General features: G+C 36.2%; 1 protein-coding gene across 1 annotated transcript in view; it reads left to right on the forward strand.

The window, feature by feature from the left end:
• Nucleotides 1–14,634: 14,634 nt before the first annotated feature.
• Nucleotides 14,635–25,000, forward strand: part of LOC118761691 — a 10,864-nt gene continuing 498 nt past the window's right edge. Inside the window, exons 1-2 of the mRNA XM_036499833.1 lie at nucleotides 14,635–14,767; nucleotides 18,899–21,238. Coding sequence (XP_036355726.1) covers nucleotides 18,909–21,131 — 2,223 coding nt within the window. The 5' untranslated portion in view covers nucleotides 14,635–14,767; nucleotides 18,899–18,908 and the 3' untranslated portion in view covers nucleotides 21,132–21,238. The remainder of the gene's footprint in view (nucleotides 14,768–18,898; nucleotides 21,239–25,000) is intronic.

Here is a 25,000-nt window from a genome sequence, read left to right on the forward strand (position 1 = left end):
TTTCTTCCATTTCTTGCCGAGTGTCTTCCCGACTCCTAGGGCAAAGAAACTCATAGTGTATATTGGTAGGCCATTAAACCAAACTCAGTAGTTCGTTAATTTTTTTTTTTTTTTTTAATTTTAAAGTTAAATTAAAATACATGAGCAGCAACAGTTCTCACATCGACAATGCTCTTCTCAATACGTGTGATGTACCAGTTAAGACAATCTTTTGCACTTCTTGCAGGGATGGTAAGCCAGGGATCATTCTCATATAATTTTCGGTTCCCTTCTTGATCATTCCTAGTGCTCCTACGATCACTGGTATTGTAACCGCCTTGAGATGCCACATTTTCTCAATTTCAATGAGTAGGTCTTTATATTTTCTGAGCTTGTCAAACTCTTTCGCTGAGATATTTTGATCACAGGGGATGCTCATGTTGATCAATAAGCAAACTTTATTGTTTTGGTCTTTTACAACAATATCTGGTTTATTGGCCTTGATGGTTCGGTCTGTATGTACTGGAAAGTCCCACAGAATGGTTACATTTTCTCCTTCAGTTACAACCTCAGGGTGGTGATTATACCACTTGTCGGCAGTTTTGATATTGTAATGCCGACTTATTAGCCAGTGGAGATATTAGCCAACTCTGTCATGTCTTAATTTATACTCCACTGGTGCTAAGACTTTACATCCAGAGATTAGGTGGTCCACTGTTTCAATCATGTCGTTGCAGAATCGGCATTTTGGGTCTGCTCCATTTTTCATCACATTGGCCTGGTAGTTCCGGGTTAATAGGCTTTGGTCTTGAGCAGCCAGGATGAAACCTTCGCTCTCTGCTTTTAGCCCTGAGCTCCGCAGCCACTGATGGGTTTGCTTCTGGTCAACATCAGCTTGTTTGCTGCGGGTCACATATTTGCCGTGCAGAGGTTTCTCCTCCCACCTATCAGCCAATTACTCGTGCGCTTTTTTCATTGCCATCATTTTCACCTTCTTTGCAACAATAGTTGCCGTACTTCCCTCGGGTTGTTCAATTTGGGTATCCTGCACGAGATCAATAGCAAATGTTTTGCTTTCCTTGATGATAGAATGAAGCTTCTTTCGTCTCTCGTGATTTTCCACGAGCTTTAGCATCCAGTCATTCGATATTTCGAGATATTTGGCCAGTCCAATTGTGGTTGTTTTGTAAGCTAGTTCAAATTGGATCAGGCCTCGACCTCCTTGGGCTCTGGGAAGGTAAAGGCGATCTACGTCTGCCTTTGGGTGGTGCATCCTATTACAACTCAGCAGCTTGCGTATTTTTCTATCTATATTCTTTACTTCACTCATATTCCAGTTCAACACATTGTAGCTATAAGTAACAACTGGAACTGCTAAGGAATTTATAGCTAACACCTTGTTACGTGCATTTATTTCAGATTTCAGGACTGCACGAACTCTCCTATAACATTCCTTCCTGATTTTCTCTTTCATGCTTGCATGCTGAATACCAGAGCCTTCATTTATCCCTAAATATTTGTATGTCTGTTCTTGCTCAAGCTCTCTTATGACTGTGTCAACATCTAACACGACTGAATTTGTGGTCTTCACTTTCCCTTTCTGGAAAGTGGCCTTGGCACACTTCTCAAGTCCAAACTCCATCCCGATGTCATCGCTGAATGCTTTCACGGTGCGCAATAGGCCTTCAAGTTCATTATTGTCTTTACCATAAAGTTTTAAGTCATCCATATAAAATAGACGGCTTATTTTTTTATTGGCAATTTTATACCCATACCCTGTTCTGTTTCATTCACTTGTAAGGGGTATTAGGGCTATGCAGAATATTAAAGGTGAAAGTGAGTCACCTTGAAAAATTCCACAGTTGATGTTTATATTTTCTGAGGCAAGTACTCCATTAGAGTGGTATAATTGGAGATTCGTATTCCACAACGACATATTGTGCTTCAGGAAGTTTGAAATCACAGGGGAAATTTTAAAGATGTCCAGCGATCTCAAGATCCATGGATGCAGTATACTGTCGAAGGCCTTTTTATAGTCAATCCATGCGGTGCTGAGATTTCTGCGCTTGTTGTGACAGTTCTCAAGGATCATACGATTGATTAGCAGTTGATCTTTGCATCCGTAAGAGCCTCGGCGGCACCCTTTTTGTTCAATGGGGAAAATATCGTTCTTCTCCATGAATGCATATGTTTTCTCCGCCGGGATAGATGTTAGGATTTTATACGTGGTGGATAGACAGGTTATAGGCCGATAGTTTTTTGGAAGGTTGGTTTCGTTATTCTTTGAGAGTAGGTAAGTAATGCCACTTGCTAACCATTCAGGTGTTTTCTTTGGGTCTCTCAAATTCCATTGAGCAGCTGAACTAGCTTACCGTGTGCGCACGGGAGCGATGCGAGCCAGAAATTCGGTACCCTATCTTTACCGGGGGATTTCCAATTATGGGCCTTCGTGAGTGCCTTTCTTAGGTCTGCTATTGTGATGTCTTCCCATGCTTGTTGTTGTAAATTTTGGTAGGATCCTTCAGTTTGTATAATCCAGTCTGCATTTATGTTGTACGTCTTCTTGTCACTCCAAATCCTTTCCCAAAAGTTTTGAACTTCTTCCATGGGAGGGGGTCTTTAACGGTTACTTTCTCCTTCCCTATTCTCTGTAGAATTTTTTGGCATTGGATGTGAACAGCTTATTTTGCTTGTAAAACTTGTTTCTCTTCTCAAATCTTCGTATTCTTTGGGCTTTTGCTTGGACTTTTTGTTTCAGCGTTTCTTTTATTGATATCAGTTCTTCTCTTGGTGAGGATCCAAATTTTCTCTTCATCTTTCTTCCTGTTCTGGATCTTACATCATTTCCACATATTAGTTCATTTAATATTGATATTTCCCCTCTCATAAATTCAATCTCTTTTTCAATTTCACTTTCCAGGTTTGATTTCTTCCCAGGTTTGGTTTTCTTTGTTTTTTTTCGGGGGCATACAGCTGGTTTCAATTGCCCTAGCAGAAGCGTAAATAATTTCATTTAACTCAGAAAATCAGGTTTTAATTCTCTTATTATTTCATTTGTACATAGTTGCCAATTTGGATTTGTTTTTTATTTTGGTTTGTATTTGAGAGTTTATGAAGCGGTTCTCTATCATTCATACTTGTATGTCTTACAACTTCAAGCGTATTCAGGATTTTCTGCCTCATTTCTGCCATAGACTCTCTGTGTTCTTCAGCAAATGCGAGATCTTCAGTTACTGTTGTTTTTTCGTTTTCCTGGCTATCTTTAACAGGTACAATAGAATTTCTTGTATCTTCAGGCCTTTGCGTACTTTGGTCAGATGGCAGTCTTTCAATTAAGCCTCGTGGCGGGCTATACTGTTCATCTGATTCTTCATTTCCTTGTGTCTTATATTTATGTCATTTTCCGTTGCGTGCTTGATCGCACTTATTTCACTGTCTGTGAGTCTGTTATTTCTAAAGATATCCCTCCTCACATTTGCTAATTTGTTCTCGTCCAAATAGGGCCTACTGTCTTGATTCCGTGTTCCCCATATACTGTAAGAGTTTGCGGTGTGTCTCTCTTGAGATGGCCTACCTAATGCATAGTAATAAGCGTATATTACTTCTTTATACTCTTCTCGGGTCCATTTGTTCCGCTTACATTTTCTTTCTGTGGTGGTTGTGGTGGTGAACTTGGAGGGCTCGAGTTGGGGGATTTCCCGTTCAAGTGACCATCCATGTCCGTATTCGGAGAAGAGTTTGTGCCAGTTGATGACTTTTCGATCCCAGGCTGGCTCTTCCCTGGGGGACGCGCTTCCAGATTAACCATAGGACAAGCGATTTGGTATACTGATTTAGTTTTCCTTTTAGTTTCCAAAAACATTTTGGTGCTACGATAATGTTATCATTTTTTAGCTTTGATTGGCTCGTGGGGAGACGGCCATCATTGCCGTTACATTATAATCGTACCATTATAGCAGCCGTAGTCGGCTTATTATTGTTATTATCTTCGCCATTACCATCACTATCATCATTATCACCACCATTACCATCATCATTATCATCATCACCATCACCATCACCACCATCATCATCAATGATATTGTTTATGTGTAGTCACAGCAGTATCTTATTATTGTTTTTTTTTTTTGTTTTTTATCATTATCACCATCACAGTAGTGTCTGTCTGTCTCGTTGGCTGGCTTGGTGTTGGCTGGCTGACTGTCTTCAATGCCAGAGTTCTTGCCTGTCAAATAATACTTTCATATTTGGTTAACAATAGAGCCGAGGTGAGGTTTGTATGTGTTGTGTGTGTATGTAGATAGATAGATAGAATATCAGCACTATTACTATCTTTTTTTTTTTTTTTTTGGGGTGTGGTCAAAAAAGTTCAGATGTTTACTACTATTAGCCTTAAGAAAAATTAAGGAAGGGCTGTTCTGTATTGTTTGTGAATAGAGAAGTTGTGTTCGACCAGAGAGAATCTTAGCATCATCATTTTTTTTTTTCCATGTGCGTTTGTGTTATTGCAATAAAAAGTGTTTGTATATTTCGTGTAAGGTAATATTGTGGAGGTTGAAGTTGACTTTTCTAGAGATGTTTGTATGTCCAGTTAGAAGAACAGGTGTTTGTTTTGCAATAAAAAGTATATGTTTACGTTTATATTTGAATATTCAGGGAGGAAGCAAAGAAAAGTCAGATTTTCATAGAAAGTTTTACGGTTTTGAAAGTCCACAAAAAGAAAAGCGTGATGTTTTTAGAGAGAAGAAAAAAAAAGGATGTTTACAGAGGCAATTGTGGGTATCAAAGTTTTTAAAGCTGGTCGAATGTATGTTTGAAAACTGTAGATATGTAAATTTGTAAATTTTCTTAACTTATTTTGAAGGGCTGTTCTGTATTATTTGTGAATAGAGAGAAGCTGTGTTCGACCAAGAGAATCTTAGCATCATTATTTTTTCCATGTGCGTTTGTGTTATTGCAATAAAAAGTGTTTGTATATTTCGTGCAAGGTAATATTGTGGAGGTTGAAGTTGACCCCTCTAGAGATGTTTGTATGTCCAGTTAGAAGAACAGGTGTGTTTTTGCAATAAAAAGTATATGTTTACATTTATATTTGAATATTCAGGGAGGAAGCAAAGAAAAGTCAGATATTCATAGAAAGTTTTAGGGTTTTGCAAGTCTACAAAAAGAAAAAAAAGAAAAGCGTGATGTTTTTGAGAGAAGAAAAAAAAAGAAAAGAAAGAAAAAAGGGTGCTTACAGAGGCAGTTGTGGGTATTAAAGTTTTTAAAGCCGATCGGATGTATGTTTGAAAGCTGTAGATACGTAAATTTGTAAATTTTCTTAACCCACTTTGAAGAGAATTTCAAATACTCACGAGGTATTGTAGATGTTCCAGTCTTTGAGAGTTATTTTTCCCCGTTGCTAAACTGGCCCATATTAGTGTTTCTATGGCTTTCGGCCACCGAACTGTCAGAGCAGTGAGGAACACGTCCAGCCGCTGTCAAGGCTGGTGCTTATTATTATTATTATTATTATTATTATTATTATTATTATTATTATTATTATTGAGGGGCTGGAATTAATAAAATTAATGTTGTAACTCCCAGAAAATGGACTTTTATTTAGCAGACTGGTATTATGAGAAGATATAATTTGTGAAAGATTTTTTGTGTTGGAGAAGGCAACTCTAACTATAAGAGAATTAATAATTTTTTGGAAAGTTCCTAGCAACCACATCACGGAATTGTAAAGGAAGATTAGATTTAATTTGTTTTCCATACGGAATAACAAACAGACAGTTTTCCTAGTAACATTCAAATTGTAAGCGGTATTATCTTTAAAGAACAGTGAAATACCTCTAGAGTGGAAAAATGGCCTTAAAATAACGCTTGCCTCCCTTACCCCGTACAGGAATTTTATTTTTTGTGTTGTTTACAATATTAGAATTAAAATCACACTTATTATTACAACTAGATTTCTTGTCTTGAACAGTAGATGAAGGACGAAATTGAGCAGAATCAATGTATGTAACTTTTTCTTTATATCCTGCTTTAACTAAAGCAGAGTTATAAAAATTCTGCCTTGTCGTTAAAAATGTCAAATTGGCGAATAGTTTAGACAATCTAACTGAAATGTTTTTAACTAAATTCTTATTAATTGCCCTAGCGAGATTACTGGAAGGACTAATATAATTGATATTTGTGGAAGGTTTGGTGTATGGGAAGTACGAGTTATTTTGTAATTAAGAGTAATATCTAAGAAGTTAGCCTTAGTTAACTCATCGTCAAAAACAATGTGAAAGCTCATTCTACGAAAAAACCTAACTAATCTATTCTTAACCTTCTATTTCAGTTAGATTGTCTAAACTAACAGTATCATAATTTCTGATGTATTAACTTTAGGTTGGCTGAGTTTGATGTCAGGGAAATTCTCGGCTACTTCTTGTAGGTGAAGCCTTCTTTATGAACCTTCTTCAATTCTTTTCTGAATTCTTTGAAACAGTTGATGGAGTTACAGACCAATCAGCGCTGCTGTCTTACTCACACATTTCTCCATTCTTTTACCAAATTTCAATCTGTGCTCGTTTCTCATGCTTCTTCTTTGTCATTTTTATTTGGCATCTGAAGATGAATTTGGACATGACTGTCAAGGAAATGATTACACAGACAAGATTGTTTGAGTTTTCTAGTGTTAAAAATAACATTTTGGAAAATCCAATTTACTAAAAGTAATAAGCCTATTGAAATGTGCAGGGGTGACTAAAGCTTCTCGGGTTACTGTGCATGCATGTATAAAACTGAGTTATCCGCATGAATGATGTTAATGCATTATTTACAGATATAGATTTACAATTTTACACATATATTTATATATTTCACATGCACAGGAAATAGTTTACCCCTATTCAGGCATAGTTCTGACAATACAGTCTGTCTACCACCACTTGGGTTCTGTTTTGATCAGGAAAGCACAGAGGAAGGTTGTTTTGTTGGTTGAGAAGTATTATTGATGCTTTTCAGGAATTGGCTTACTTTTTGTTTCCCAGTATTTTGTGTGTACGTATATCATTGAAATCGAGAGACTCGCAAAGGTAGAGAATTATTATTTTCTTGGTTTAGCAACATGTCAGTGTTGCGGGAGTAGATATATGATACAAGACATTCTAACCTTGACCACCACCCTCTCTATTCACATGCATTGTCCACCAATGTATCTCCTTCTAAGAATTGAAGGAAGGATTTGAGAGATATTTGGCTGTTGTTTTTAGCATTTTGTTTTCTTTGAATGAGTTTAATGTGAGACGAGGTGTCAGTCTGAGGATAAAGCATGAATCAATCTGGTTTTCTTTTTTTTCTCTGGGGTTGGAATCCCTATAAATGCTGTCCTTTTCTGTTTGTTATTGTTATTTTTGTGGTTTAACACCTTTTCATCCAGAAGAAGTCTATGTCTTCTCGTGAAGAAGTTTCTGTGATGTTCACTACTCCTCCTCTCAATCTCTGTATACTGCTGCCTGGTTCTGGTTAATTTTTTCTTTTTCGTTTACTGTTTTTCTCTTGGTTATTCTCTTCTGATTTCGAGGTTCTCACTGACATCTTTTAGCTCCTGTTTGAGAGTGGTCAGTTCGTAATTGAATGTCCTCTTTTTGCTATCCAAAACATCACTTCTATCTCCTTCTTCTCTTCTCTTGGTGAACTTTTAATACCGTGTCTGGCAGTCTTTTGCTTACTTTGATATAGAATTATCTCTCTTCGAGAGAGTGCTTCGAAATCAAAGTTATTTCTTCTTGAAAAATTTTTAGTCGGGGCACCGCCATATAGCCCTGACTACTATTGCTACTTTCGCAGTAAAATGATTTAGTTGTGGATGCAGATCGTCCATGTATGGTTCCAATCTGACCAAACATCCAACAAAAGGGTTTTGTTTAGCTCTTCTATAACAATTAATAAATCTGTCCACAATTCATAAATCCAAGAAAAAAAAATTAGTTTTGTGGTTACGGTTTCTTCTCTAACTAAAGCTAGAAAGAATCTGTTTATCTGTTGAGCTGTTGTTTTTGTTCTGTTCCTTGGTTGTGTTGTTGTTGATGTTGTGTCCAGCCATGTTGTTTGTAGTAAATCTCTGCATGCTAAATTCAAGTTTCAGTCGAAAATCAATACGATCTCTTATTATAAAAGGCAGATTTTATCTGCCTCCCTTTGGGAGTTATACAAATCTACAATATAGGATTTCTTCAATTACAATTTACCTTGCATTTTTAAGAGTACAATGCATCGCGTCATGCCAGGTCCAGTTTTTAAAATTTAAACTCCAATTAAGCAAAATTTACAGAAAACTCACATTCTGGTGTGTGTGTCAAATGCTTTTCTTAGTCTGGTTTACAGCACACGCAAACGCACACACACACTGTGTAACGAATAAAGTGAAACTAGATGTAATATTTGTTTCTGTCTATCACGCTGATAGATACATGAGTAAAATGTATGGGAAGCTAACAAATAAGAGTGAGTGAAAATGTTCTTGGAAGAGAGTAAATTTGAAGCTTGAGAACAATCAGATACATTTGCAAAACACATCTGTTGAAAATATTATTGTTCACACACATACATATACATATATACATACAGACAGACAGACAGATAGACACACACACACACCACACACACATGATCCAGCATGGCCACAACCTCAAGGCTGAAACATATAAAAGAATAACAGAATATAAATGTGTGCATGTGTGTGAGAGAAAGAGTGTGTGTGTATATGTATGCATGTATGTATGTATATATATATAATAATGCGGTTTTTTTCAACAGCTTGAACTAAAAGCCAGAGGGGAATGGGATAAACTACTTATATTAACTTGCTATAAAAGCAGGTAGTAATTTTATCGTGTCCTTATTCATAGTGCAAGTTTTGAAGAGTGCATTTCGATTTTAACAGCTATTTTTTTCAAAGCTATGTTGGAAGTAACAAAGGAGCATATTTGGCATATTTTGCTTTATGAGTTCAATAAAGACAACAACGCAACGGAAAGTACAAGAAATATTAATGCAGTATATGGGGATTGGACAATAAGCGTAAGGCAGTGTCAATGGTGGTTCCAGAAATTCCGAGCCATAAACTACAGCCTAGAAGACGAGCCTCATCCTGAAAGATCTGTAGAACTCGACAAGGACATCCTGAAAACCCTGGTGGAACAAAATCTCATCGTAACTGTTGAGGAACTAGCAGAGAAGCTTGGATTTGGTCATTCAACCATTCATTGAGACCTGTGTGCTATCGGAAAAGTCAGCAAATTGGGTCAATGGGTTCCTCACGAACTTCCGAGTCTAATTGCATGCAGAGAGTGAATGTATGCTTTTCTTTGCTGTCACATCTCACCACTACTGCGCTATGTATATCTATATATAAAAACTGTAGTTGTGTGAGTGTCTGTCCCCTTCGATTTAGATTCCTAACTACTCCCACATTTTGCGGTGCAGTTTAACCAAATTCGGGTAGCTTATAGTCGTGATTCATATCGAGCCCGTCTGAGTATTAGCGCGCGTCTACGATAAGTCTACGATTTTAAAAATAATTTAACATCATTTTTTATTCCATTTTAATGCATAATTTTTCGTGTGTCGATGGCGGCGGAGTTGGCGTCCACGCTCACACCTGCACCTGTGGGGGAAGGGAGTGTAAGGAAATCAACGTCGTAATGCGTTGTAAAGGAGACCAGCGTTCTTTTAGAACAACGACTTCATGGCTTGAAGACACCAAAACAGAAATGGCTAAGAAAGCGTCTACATGAGTCTACGATTTTAAAAAAAAATTTACCATCGTTTATTTTTCCATTTTAATGCATTTTTTCGCTATTATATAAGGAAGTAACTCTCTAAAAATGTCTACGATGAGTCAACGATTTAAAAAAAATTACCATCATATTTTTTCCATTTTAATGCATTTTTTGCTATTTTTTGGCTATAACTCTCTAAAAATGCTTATATAGTTATTTCCCTTACAAACCCGAGCAACGCCGGGCGATACTGCTAGTCTTTAATAAAAGGCTCCTTCAGTTAATACTTCTAAAGATTAACCAGTTATTTGATAAGGCTGGTAGTTTTAGCTTCAGAGTTGGAGATAGTAAACATCATATTTTCGATGAATAGTCTGCCACATCAAATACGCGACGTGTCGCTTGGAGTTCGTAAGTATGTATGTATGTATGTATGTATGTATGTATGTATGTATGTATGTATGTATGTATGTATGTATGTATGTAGGTATGTATGTATGCAGGAATGCATGCATGCATGCATGTATGTATGTATGTATGTACGTATGTATGTATGTATGCATGCATGCATTCATGTATGTATGTATGTATGTATACATGCATGCATGCATGCATGTATGTATGTATGTATGTATGTATGTATGTATGTATGTATGTATGTATATGCAGATTTTTATGTTTATGTATGTATTCTCAAGCACATAGTTACATATCTAGAAATGCTCATATATATTTAATGATAAACTTCTGGAAAGTTTCTCAGACTTTTACAGTTCCAGTGATGGGTCGTATCTGTAGTCTTCAAATTAGCTTTCTCCTCTCTGGTTTTGAGAAGTCTAATTTCTCTAGATTGGTATTTAGGCATTGTGTAACACATCCCAGAGTCCCAATAATTACAGGTATAAACCTGAACTTGTAATCTGAATAGAGAAACTGCTGATTTCAGCTTTATGTTCACAGCTGCTGGGAAGTTAATTGCCACAACTGTACACAGTTTCTCTTCTCTATCTCAAATCATTCTCTCAGGTCTGTTGGGATTACAGTTTTTTGTGGTCTACACTGGGACATTCCATCAGTATTCTTTTTTGTTACGTGTGGCTATGACTTCTACCATACTGTGGATTCTTATTTCATTCTTCTCGGGATTATGCTTACCACGGATTTCCTTATAGAGTGTCCTAGCTACAACGTCATGTGACATTTAAGGTGATGGTATTTTCGGACAACTGCTTAAGGTGTGGGTGATATCTTCATTGTGAACTCCACAAATTCTGCATTGGTTGTCACATTTGAATGCTTTACCTACATCTCCATCCCTTTTGTTCATCAGATACTTGGTAGATATTTCCTATTCCTGGATTGCAAACGCATACCCTTCAAAGTGGGAGGTAGTAATCCCGCTGGTGGTCCATAATAAATAGCTTTGATGATCGATGTTACTATCATCACGGAGCTTTCTACTATCATATCCATGCATGGTCGTCTGCTTACATAGGCTCATCCTTTCATCTGATGATAAGTTGCAGTAGAGTCGTGCGGCTTATTTGAGCATGTATTCTAGATTATCAGACAAAGAGTGTTGCTCAAGGAGCTGCCTTCCAAGTCTTATGATGTTATTAGCTTCATGTATGCAAACTTGGTCAAGGGATGCTCGTCGACAATTGGTGTGTAAAAGATTTTGCCGAAGGGATATGATGCGACATTGAAAGGCATTTGGGATAGATGTTAAGCCTCTGCCACCTTGTTTTCGTTTTAGGTAGGGGAGGTCTACGTTGGGACTAGTACTGGCACTGCAAAGACATTGTGGGACACTGGTTCATTGAATGTAGAAAGTTCTGAGGTCCAAAGTTTCTTTATTTGGCTGTAATATTCTTTAGTGACAGGTGTTTCTTTACAGGTGCCAATGGTAGATATATTTTCATCCACCCCTAGATACCAGATACAGGGGAAACAGTTAAATTATTGACGGAGATGCTACTAGTCTGGTTTAAAGTATTCCCCCTTTTCACAACCATATGACAACATTTATACTGACCAAACTCCAAACCTACATCCTTTGAGGATGTTGTAACTAGCTCAAGGCTCTTTTTCATCTCATGCATATTCTTTGCATAAAGTTTTAAGTCAGTCACAAAGAAACAGTGTGTAATTTTGGTATTTCTGTTTCCTTGTGAACCTGTGAGATATCCTACAGACTTCCTTAACATGAATGAAGAAGGGTTTACACAAAGTATAAACAACATCATAGAGTGGCTGTCCCCTTGGAATATACCTTTGCGATATCAGTGATCATACATTAACTCTTTGTGATTAATTTTAGTATAGTGGACTACGATGAAGTCAGCTCAGCCATGGCTTTGACTATTCTCACTGGAACTTTAGCAAGTTGAGGGGTTTCTGGCATCCATGAGTAGGGAACACAGTGAAAGGTTTTCTTGTAATGTAGCCACAATGAAACTAACTTCCTCCTATGCTCTCGCACCTCTGACACCTCAGTTTTCTTGATTAACAGTTGCTCGGCACATGTATGTATGTTACATATATATATATATTTCTCTCTCTTCTGTTTTTGATAATTTAACCCATTAAATTCCAGAGTAATGAAATGTTTGAATATTACTTTTAAATTTTCAAAGATTATTGAAAAAAAAAGGGTAAAATGAAACAAAATCAATTATAAAAACTGCTTTACTTCAAGTAGAAATGGAAATACACGGGTTTCCCATAAAGAGGACCCTGGCCCAATGTGATATATTCATAAATTCAAAATCCCTCATATGTTATCTGTTAATATATTCTATTGGTATTAAAGTTTATATGTAAAATGGCTAAAGTTTTTGAAAGAATACAGCGAAATAATAGACTGAAATACAAAAAATACGATACAATTAACGATTGAAATACAAATCATACAAAAAAAAAGATTGAAAGAAATCTATTTATAAGACTATGCCTTGAGGAAATGGGCCAAAACAGTCTAGACTCAGGGTGACGTTGCACTTTTCACAATAATTTAGTGAATCAGTTTTTAAATAGTCCACGCATTGACAACAGTCCTATCAATAACTTTAGCCAACAATGGTCTGCACCACTTTATGCGTCTAATTGAGGTTGCACATTTTGACACCAACCAGTCGGGCTTGTCAACTCCACCCATGCAATTGTTATATGAGCCGCAAACATGGGGTCGGGTCACATTGCCTTTGCTTTTACTTCCTTTACTCTAGCGTTGTACATTGCAAATGGGTTCGACTGAATCAGGATTAGTCCCAATTCTCAAACATTTAGTGTCAAGCCAACTAACTACAAGCAATTCATTATTGATTTGAAATGTATAATCATATGAACATCTTGGCTCCTTTCTCATCAATGCTCTTTCCTTTAGAGAACATCTCTTGAGACAATTATCTCTCGTAGCGGTTGCATCAAATCCCATTTGCCCGAGGTGCCCTAACAGATCATACTTTGTGAATATATTATCAAAATATACGGAATGTGACCGAGGATCATCTACCATTCCAAGAAACTCTCCTTCCAAGTGGAAGATCGTCTTCGGGTCCTTTTTGAATTCTCTTGCCACAATACAGATCAAAGTGGTAACAAAAATTCTGAAACACAGCACAATGCCCAAAATTTTTAACGAAATCTTATGGGTTTCCCTTTTATAAATTGTTTGAGTGAATTATGCCCCCATAGTAGTTGACCATCATTACATCGACTGACAGACTTTTTTCAAAAATTTCGAATCTCTTGAAGGAATTCTGAACCATATTAAAGAGGGAACGAACTGCATAACATTTATCATGTTTATTCTCCTCCCAATTTTCGTTATTCTGAAGTGAATGGTGCTTTAAAGATGCTGGAGTGGATTTCTTGTAATAGCAGTTTTGATTAATGATACACCCATATATTCGTCACTTGACCAGAGTGGTTTCTTGTGAGAGGTAACCTAAGATAACTAGAATATATTAGAACTCCAAGAACTGTTTCCATTCATCTACAGAAAAGGTTTCGAATATATCCTTCCTGACCGCAGAATTTGTTTCTTTGTGGGTTTTCTTGTTCCTTGCTCTGCCCTCTTCTTCTCTTCGGCAGTATGAGTTTCATCTTTTGCTGTGTTAAACTGTCCGAATGCTTCAATCACCTCTTCTCTCTTCACGAATGTTTTATTGTTTATGAAATAGGCAATATGCTTAAATAAGTGATGATTAGTTGGAGAGATATCAGAGAATGCTGCAAAATCTCATAATTCAGGATTTGCAACATTTGGACCGTAGCTTGTGGAGAGTGAGCACGTGCAATGTCGTGGAGCAAAATTGGGCCATCTCTCTTCACTAGCCTGGGTTGCTTCTTTTTCAAATTCTCACGCATACAATCAATTTCCTAGCAATACGATGTTGTTACCGTTTTCCCTTGTTGCAAATATGAATAATGAATAACTCCCTTCGCGGACGACCATACAATGACAACCAACTTTTTAGGGTGCAATGGTGCGTTTAGGTGACTCTCCTGCATTTAATCACTGTCCTGTTATATATATATATATATATTATATTATATTGTATTAAATTAGAGATAAAACCACTATTAGGCAAATCAAACAGTGAAAAATATAAGCCAATACATAAACTTAATTTTAAAATATAAAAGTTAAAACTTAAAAAATAAAAAAAATTATACATACAGTCATCTCACAACTTTAGTCACACCCAGAAAAGTTTATATATATATATGTATATTTAAATGGGTTATTCCCCTGACTGATTCCATTATGTTCTTTACAAATGCATTTACAATTTTATATTTATATATTCTACAAGTATTGCAAATCACACACTCATGTTCAAGCTTAGTTATGATAGTACAGCCTGTCTACACCTATTGTCTAGGTTCTGCTTTAATCAGGAAAACGCAGAGGAAATTCATTTCGATGTTTGAGAAATATTACTGAGATTTTTAAGAAATTGGCAAACATTTTGTTTTCCAGTATTTGTTGTACGTATACCATTCAAAGTGACAGACTCAGAAAGGTAAGACGATTATTATTATTCGTGTGGTTTAACATATTTTCCTCCAGAAGAGGTCTCTGTCTTCTCGTGAAGAAGTTTCTGCACCTCTTCTCATGTCACTGTATACTGCTGCCTGGTTTCGCTTAAATCTTTTGTTTACTGTTTTTCTCTTGGTTATTCTCTTCTGATTTCCGGGTTTGTCACTGACAACTTTTTGCTCCGGTTTCAGAGACATTAGTTCGAAAGTGAGTGTCCTCCGTTTATCTGTTGAGCTGTTGCTTTTGTTCTGTTCCTTGGTTGTGTTGCTGTTGATGTTGTGTCCAGCCATGTTGTTTGTAGTAAATCTCTGCATGCTAAATTAAAGTTTCAGTCGAAAATCAATACAATCTTTAATAAAAGGCTCCTTCAGTTAATTCATCTGGAGATTAACCAGTTATTTAACAGGGCTTCAAAGATGGAGATAGTATTCATCGTATCTTCCATAAATAGTCTTCCATACTAAATACGCGACGCGTCACTTCGAGCCAGCCTGTCCGTATGTATGTATGTATGTATGTATGTATGTATGTATGTATGTATGTATGTATGTATGTATGTATTATGTATGTATGTATGTATGTATGTATGTATGTATGTATGCATGCATGCATGCATGTATGTATGTATGTATGTATGTATGCATGTATGGTTGATATTTCCTGATCCGGCATTGCAAATGCATACCCTTCAAAGTGGGAGGTAGCAATCCAGCTATTGGTCCATGATAAACTGCTTTGATGATCGATGTTTATATTGTTTAGTGAAAGGTGTTTTGTTACAGTTGCCAATGTAAGATATATTTTCATCCACCCCTAGATACCAGATACAGGGGAAACAGTTAAATTATTGACGGAGTTGTTACTAGTCTGGTTTAAAGTATTCCCCCTTTTCACAACCATATGACAACATTTATACTGACCAATATATGTTACATATATATATATTTCTCTCATTTCTGTTTTTGATAATTTAACCCATTAAGTTCCAGAGTAATGAAATGTTTGAATATTACTTTTAAATTTTCAAAGATTATTGAAATAAAAAGGGTAAAATGAAAGAAAATCAATTATAAAAACTGCTTTACTTCAAGTAGAAATGGAAATAGACGGGTTTCCCATAAAGAGGACCCTGGCCCGATGTGATATATTCATAAATTCAAAATCCCTCATATGTTATCTGTTAATATATTCTATTGGTATTAAAGTTTATATGTAAAATGGCTAAAGTTTTTGAAAGAATACAGCGAAATAATAGAGTGAAATACAAAAAATACGATACAATTAAAGATTGAAATACAAATCATACAAAAAAACAAGATTGAAGGAAATCAATTTATAAGACTATGCCTTGAGGAAATGGGCCAAAACAGTCTAGACTCAGGGTGACGTTGCACTTTTCACAATAATTTAGTGGTTTCCTGTTGTACGACTTATTTTGACAACGTCGTTGCTGATCTCGTTTAGCTATTATATGGCCTTTCAAATCAAATTGAACGTCAGCAATTGGTGTGGATGGTGTGATCGTCTTTGTTTATTGTTCAGATTGCTTAGCAGTGGAGAGCTTTAGATATGAAACGCATAGATATCTCCTGAAATCGAGTAAATATTTATGTTTCCTCCTTTCCCTCGTTGATCAGTTTGTAAATAGTCCACGCATTGACAACAGTCCTATCAATGACTCTAGCCAACAATGGTCTGCACCACTTTATGCGTCTAATTGAGGTTGCACATTTTGACACCAACCAGTCGGGCTTGTCAACTCCACCCATGCAATTGTTATATGAGCCGCAAACATGGGGTCGGGTCACATTGCCCTTGCTTTTACTTCCTTTACTCTAGCGTTGTACATTGCAAATGGGTTCGACTGAATCAGGATTAGTCCCAATTCTCAAATATTTAGTGTCAAGCCAACTAACTACAAAGATTTCATTATTGATTTCAAATCTATAATCATATCAACATCTTGGCTCCTTTCTCATCAATGCTCTTTCCTTTAGCGGACATCTCTTGAGACAATTATCTCTCGTAGCAGTTGTTTCAAATCCCATTTGCCCGAGGTGCACTAACAGATCATACTTTGTGAATATATTATCAAAATATACGGAATGTGACCGAGGATCATCTACCACTCCAAGAAACTTTCCTTCCAAGTGGAAGATCGTCTTCGGATCTTTTTTGAATTCTCTTGCCACAATACAGATCAAAGTGGTAACAAAATTCTGAAACACAGCACAATGCCCAACATTTTTAACGAAATCTTATGGGTTTCCCTTTTATAAATTGTTTGAGTGAATTATGCCCCCATAGCATTTGACCATCATTATATCGACTGACAGACTCTTTTCACAAATTTCGAATCTCTTGAAGGAATTCTGAATCATGGTAGAGATAGAACGACGTACGTAACCAGTATCATCTTTATTCTCCTCCCAATTTTCGTTATTCTGAAGTGAATGGTGCTTTAAAGATGCTGGAGTGGATTTCTTGTAATAGCAGTATTGATTAATGGTACACCCATATCTTCGTCACTTGACCAGTGGTTTCTTGTGAGGGGTAACCTAAGATAACTGGAATATATTAGAACTCCAAGAACTGTTTCATTCATCTACAGAAAAGGTTTCGGTTTTAATCCTTCCGGGCCGCAGAATATCGAACGTTTTCTTTCGCTGTGTAGTCATATATTTCTGGTGTTTGCATTTCCTCAAACATTTCATCAGGGCTGCGTTATTGCAGAGCATCTTGCATTTTTCTAAAACATTCTAACTAATTCTTAATTCTTGGCTGAGCTTTTTGTGTATTCAAGTATCTCTTTCGATGTAATCGAGGTGCTCCTCCCGCAAATATTTCAGGCCTAATGTAGAAAGGATTATTATTGGTATGAATGCAAATTCGTAATCTGGATATAGAAGCTGGAAGTTACAATGCATTTGTCCATAATTAGCTTCTTTGTTTTTGATTTTCAAAGAGATATTCCCATCAGCAGGGCAACCGACCTGTACGACGGTACATTCTTTTTCTTGCCTGTCCCAGACAACAATATCTGACTCGTTATGCTTACCTTAGCATGAATGCACACCTGTTTCTGTCACACCAACCTCTCTTCATCTGGCACAACATCACTTCTTCCAATGCTCCCTCCCCGTCTGAAAGAATATTTGTCTTGCAAATTACTTGGTGACCCTGCAAATGTTGGTGCCAGGTAAAGAGCCACCAATCCACACTGTAAAGTGGTTGGTATTTTCGAAGGGCATCCAGCTGTAAACATCATACCAAAACTGGCCTACTCTGTGCTGGGGCCACGTAAAAGACACTCTTCCGGCCTGTTGGTTAGGAAAAGCATCCAGCCCTAAAATCCATGCTAAAATATACACTGAAGCCTTGTGCAAGCTTTTGCCTAGCCAGCTCCTGTCAAACCGTCCAAACCATGCCAGCATGAAAAGCAGACGTGAAATGATGACGATTATGATGAAGATAACAAGGATGATGATGACGGCGACGACGATGATGATGATGACGATGATTCATCTATATTTTCAGCTGCCCCTTAGAACGCCAATGGCTTCAATGTCTCTTTTATTGATTAGGTATTTAGTAGCAATCTCCCGTTCTTGGACTGTAAATGCATACCTTTCGAAGCCTAGTGTGATGTATCGGTCATGAGTCCAAAAGGGGCTTCGTTTCATCTCTGTGTTACTATCATCTTCAGGTCTACTAGAAACGTACTCATACATGGTCATTTCATAGCGTTCCATTTTTAATCTATTTGAAATGAAATTCATACTCATTTCATATATCTTTACCATCTACATTCAAACCTCCGTATTTTCAGTTCAAATATAACTTGATTCAGTTATGATGCTAATTTTAATAAACTAGGTAGTATCGAATGCAATAGAAAATATCCTGCAACCGTTGAATAGAAAATATCGACCTTGAAACGGGGATATGTTTAACCATAAAAGAGGTACTCGGCAACAGCAAAATGCATTGATTTCTCAGATACATTGACCACAACACTTATGATTATTTCGTAACAGTGCAAATGTCTATGAAATAAAGAAACGGAGTTGAATCTTCATTACTTAATATGCTCTGTTTTTTCATATTTTTACAGATAACCAAATATGGCTGCCGTGCAGACGACAACAACAGCGACCAGTTCTCTTATTCTTTCAATCATTCTTATTATCACACTGACATCACTAAACATCTCTGCGAAGGAACTCGGCAATGATTGTGAAGTTAAAATCCCTCCCAATATCGGTGAGATTTTATCTCGTTTAGTGAAATTAGAAAAAGAGGTTTTCAATTTTGAAGTCCATTTATCAAACAAGACACTTGATGAACTTCTTAATCCTGTGCCATTGGATTATTTTGCAAATGCGAGGAGTTTTACGTGGATTCCAGATAAATCAGGCGCTTTAACTCTATATAAAACTTTCCCCTATGATTTTTCAATGCATACTTTTAATATGTTGGACGTCTACGTTGCTAAACAAAGGATTGATATCAATATCACTTGTGGAAAACAAAATATTCAGAGACACGATTTAATATATTTGATATTCCATGCATTGAAAAGAATCATATTTATGGACAAATTGCAAATGGCAGAATCTGGATACATGTGTTTTTATATAAATTTGTCTCAAGACATGAAGAAGAACAGCCCTGGCACATTTGAAGCTCACAAAAGAATTGGTAATAATCGAGAACTGTTGAAGAACTATTGCTGTAAACTCTATAAAAATGGAAGCTATTTTTATCACTCCAAATCTATTTGTTCAGGAAAAATTATTGAGAATGCTATGTTTCAGAATTTAGCACGTATCGCCGGAGCCGTTTTGTGGGCTATATTACCATTACTCATTAGTTTCGTATCAAAAGCGAAAGTACCTTCACATTCCCGTCAACTCAATCTGCCACTGTTTGCTCACGATGAATTCATATTTACAATTAAAAACACATTACCATACAAATCCGAGTGGATCAATGTAAAACATAATATTTACACATTCTCACATTTTCTGTCTTGGGTATTTTGTTTCCACAATTCCTCTTTCTTTGCCTCAAGACTAAGAAGATTCCTTTGTATTCTATTTTCACTTTCAGTACTCTTTCTGGATCTTTTGATGCATTACTTCTTTTTATATGAAACAATAGAAATTCTTTACCAAGATGGTATCCCATTGGGCTATCGCGCCCTAATATTAGGAATAACAGAAAGTTATGATAATACAGATGGCTTCTTGGGGGGTCCGTTTTTGTGGTTCACGGTCTACATATTTTTTAGCTTTATTCTCTTTGTTCTTCCCAGTCGAACAAGTGAGACTATCGCTTATAATACATTACATCAAAGATCCACTTTCACGTTTCTTATTCAAAATAAGAGATTATTAGAGAAGTATGGCAGTTTAAATGTTTCTACACAACAGGATTATGATCTACTCTATGCAATAATGAAAGCTAATGTTTCTACTGCTTTAAACTCAAATTTCTGGATTTTAATAATGTATACTTGGTTCAAACGTATAAAGAAAATTTGGTTATATTACTACAGGAGAAATATTTTCTGGCAATTCATTGCGCTTTGGCTCTTTATTTCCATTACAATTTTATTTGCTGTATTTTCTGTCTGTGAATTATTTCTATGCCTCGTTTATTATGGAATCCCATTTGTTTATCTGATTTTAACTTTACCATTAAGTTATTTCAGAGTTTATATTTTCCCCCTGTATTTGAATCCTAACTATATTTTCAAGATTATTGCTTTCATTTTAACATTCATATCGTTTCTATGTTTTATAGTATGGGGAATTTATTCAATCTATATATTTGCAGTAAGTTTTAATATCCTTTGCGAGTATGTATTTTCAATAGCTGTTGCAGTACTTGCTAAGCCTGATACTGTTGGTGATATATGGTTTGTTTCCATGTTTCTTCTCTATGGTATTGCAATCATAAAAGCTATCCAGAAACAGTATGACTTCATTCTGCTTGAATCCATAAAGCTCGCCAAAACTCTTCGTCCAAATTTAGTTCAGTCAAAATATGGGGAAGAATTCATGGATGCCAGTGTGTTCAAGACAATTATTTACCATCATTTTCCATTGAGATACGAAATTGGTAAATCCATTGTAAAATTGTTTCTAATCGTAACCTTTTTCTTTGCTTGCAACAATATAATAAGTCGAGAAGACTTGAACTTATCAGCATTCACAAAGATTACTTTGATATTGATGACGTCTATGATACCTAAATTTTTGTCTATAGTAAATGCAGATCGTAGGTTAACAATAACCATGTTAGATAAAATGATCCAAACAATAAACTTATTTGAAGAATGAAATACATCACGCAGAAGTTTATCAAGTTATTTGATATTCTTCGATACGATGAAAAGTACATAAGTGTGCTTTATGGATTATTCACTACACTGTATAACATAATAATAATAATAATAATAATAATAATAATAATGATAATAATAAATAATAATAATAATAATAATAATAATAATGATAATAATAATGATAATGATAATAATAATAATAATAATAATATTATAATAATAATAATAATAATAATAATAATAATAATAATAATAATAATAATAATAATTATAATAATAATAATAGGGAAGGAGAAAGTAACCGTTAAAGACCCCCCTCCCATGGAAGAAGTTCAAAACTTTTGGGAAAGGATTTGGAGTGACTAGAAGACGTACAACATAAATGCAGACTGGATTATACAAACAGAAGGATCCTACCAAAATTTACAACAACAAGCATGGGAAGGCATCACAATAGCAGACCTAAGAAAGGCACTCACGAAGGCCCATAATTGGAAATCCCCCGGTAAAGATAGGGTGCCGAATTTCTGGCTCTCATCGCTCCCATGCGCACACGGTTAGCTAATTCAGCTGCTCGATGGAATTATGAGAGATCCAAAGAAAACACCTGAATGGTTAGCAAGTGGTATTACCTACCTACTCCCAAAGAATAACGAAACCAAACTTCCAAAAAACTATCGGCCTAAAACCTGTCTATCCACCACGTATAAAATCCTAACATCTATCCTGGCGGAGAAAACATATGCATTCATGGAGAAGAACGATATTTTCCCCATTGAACAAAAAGGGTGCCGCCGAGGCTCTTACGGATGCAAAGATCAACTGCTAATCAATCGTATGATCCTTGAGAACTGTCACAACAAGCGCAGAAATCTCAGCTCCGCATGGATTGACTATAAAAAGGCCTTCGATAGTATACCGCATTCATGGATCTTGAAATCGCTGGACATCTTCAAAATTTCCCCAGTGATTTCAAGCTTCCTGGAGCACAATATGTCGTTGCAGAATACGAATCTCCAATTATACCACTCTAATGGAGTACTTGCTTCAGAGAATATAAACATCAACTGTGGAATTTTTCAAGGTGACTCACTTTCACCTCTAATATTCTGCATAGCCCTAATACCCCTTACACGTGAATTAAACAGAACAGGGTATGGGTATAAAATTGTCAATAAAAAAATAAGCCATCTATTTTATATGGATGACTTAAAACTCTATGGTAAAGACGATAATGAACTTGAAGGCATATTGCGCACTGTGAAAGCATTCAGTGATGACATCGGGATGGAGTTTGGGCTTGAGAAGTGTGCCAAGGCCACTTTCCAGTAAGGGAAAGTGAAGACTACAAATTCAGTCGTGTTAGATGTTGACACAGTCATAAGAGAGCTTGAGCAAGAACAAACATACAAATATTTAGGGATAAATGAAGGCTCTATTATTCAGCATGCAAGCATGAAAGAGAAGATCAGGAAGGAATGTTATAGGAGAGTTCGAGCAGTCCTGAAATCAAACTAAATGCACGTAACAAGGTGTTAGCTATAAATTCCTTAGCAGTTCCAGTTGTTACTTATAGCTACAATGTGTTGAACTGGAATATGAGTGAAGTAAAGAATATAGATAGGAAAATACGCAAGCTGCTGAGTTGTAATAGGATGCACCACCCAAAGGCATATGTAGATCGCCTTTACCTCCCCAGAGCCCAAGGATGTCGAGGCCTGATCCAATTTGAACTAGCTTACAAAACAACCACAATTGGACTGGCCAAATATCTTGAAATAACGAATGACTGGATGCTAAAGCTCGTGGAAAATCACGAGAGACGAAAGAAGCTTCATTCTATCATAAAGGAAAGCAAAACATTTGCTATTGATCTCGTGCAAGATACCCAAACTGAACAACCCGAGGGAAGTACGGCAACTATTGTTTCAAAGAAGGTGAAAATAATGACAACGAAAAAAGCGCACGAGCAATTGGCTGATAGGTGGGAGGAGAAACCTCTGCACGGCAAATATGTGGTCCGTAGCAAACAAGCTGATGTTGACCAGAAGCAAACCCATCAGTGGCTACGGAGCTCAGGGCTAAAAGCAGAGAGCGAAGGTTTCATCCTGGCTGCTCAAGATCAAAGCCTATTAACTCGGAACTACCAGGCCAATGTGATGAAAAATGGAGCAGACCCAAAATGCCGATTCTGCAACGACATGATTGAAACAGTGGGCCACCTAATCTCTGGATGTAAAGTCTTAGCACTAGTGGAGTATAAATTAAGACGTGACAGAGTTGGCCAATATCTACACTGGCTAATAAGTCGGCATTACAATATCAAAACTGCCGACAAGTGGTATAATCACCACCCTGAGGCTGTAACTGAAGGAGAAAATGTAACCATTCTGTGGGACATTCCAGTACATACAGACCGAAACATCAAAGCCAATAAACCAGATATTGTTGTGAAAGACCAAAACAATAAAGTTTGCTTATTGATCGACATGAGCATCCCCTTTGATCATAATATCTCGGTGGAAGAATTTGACAAGCTCAGAAAATATAAAGACCTGCTCATTGAAATTGAGAAAATGTGGCATCTCAAGGCGGTTACAATACCAGTGATCGTAGGAGCACTAGGAATGATCAAGAAGGGAACCGAAAATTATATGAGAATGATCCCTGGCTTACCATCCCTGCAAGAAGTGCAAAAGATTGTCTTAACTGGTACATCACACGTATTGAGAAGAGCATTGTCGATGTGAGAACTATTACTACCCATGTATTTTAATTTAACTTTATTCTATAAAAAAAAATGAACGAACTATTGAGTTTGGTTTAATGGCCTACCAATGTATACTATGAGTTTCTTTGCCCTAGGATTCGGGAAGACACTCGGCAAGAAATAGAAGCAAATTTGAAAGAAGAAAAACCCATAAACAATAATAATAATAAATAATAATAATAATAATAATAATATAATAATAATAATAATAATAATAATAATAATAATAATAATAATAATAATTATAATAATACGCAAAAGAAATAGACAAAGAAAAATCCCAGCAATGGTTGAGAAGCTCAGAAACAGAGGGATTTTTAATTGCAGCACAAGACCAAAGCCTCCCCACCAGAAATTACCAAAAACATGTAATGAAAAGAAATATTACAAGTAACTGCAGAATATGTGGAGATGGACAAGAAACCTACATACATTGGAAGCTAGGCCAACATTATGGAATAACAACAGAAAAAAGATGGTATAGGCACACACCAGAAAAGGTCACAGAAAACGAGAAAGCAACCATACTCTGGGATATGCCGATACACACAGATAGAGAAATTAAGGCCAACAGACCAGATATAGTTGTCAGAGATCATGAAGAAAAAAATGCTTTCTAATTGATGTATCAATACCGGCAGATGACAACGTGTCTCTAAAAGAAATGGAGAAACTTTCAAAATACAAAGACCTGGAAATAGAGATAACTAGAATGTGGAACCTGAAAACAGAAACAATTCATATCATAGTAGGTGCATTAGGCATGATGAAAAAAATATTCAGACAAATACATAACAAAAACACCAGGACTTACAAACACATATAACATACAGAAAATTGCACTACTAGGCACTGCACACATCCTACGCAGAACACTTTCCATACAATAACCATCAGAGCAGCACAACAAATCACAGCACATACCCAAGGCACACAGAGCTGCGCTCGGTAGTGAAGTGAAAGCACGCTATAAAAAATAAAACTACTGAATAATAAAATAATAATAATAATATAATAATAATAATAATAATAATAATAATAATAATAATAATAAAATAATATAATAATAATAATAATAAAATAATAATAATAAT

Source organism: Octopus sinensis, unplaced genomic scaffold (assembly GCF_006345805.1).
Source record: "Octopus sinensis unplaced genomic scaffold, ASM634580v1 Contig16465, whole genome shotgun sequence".
Taxonomy (NCBI): domain Eukaryota; kingdom Metazoa; phylum Mollusca; class Cephalopoda; order Octopoda; family Octopodidae; genus Octopus; species Octopus sinensis.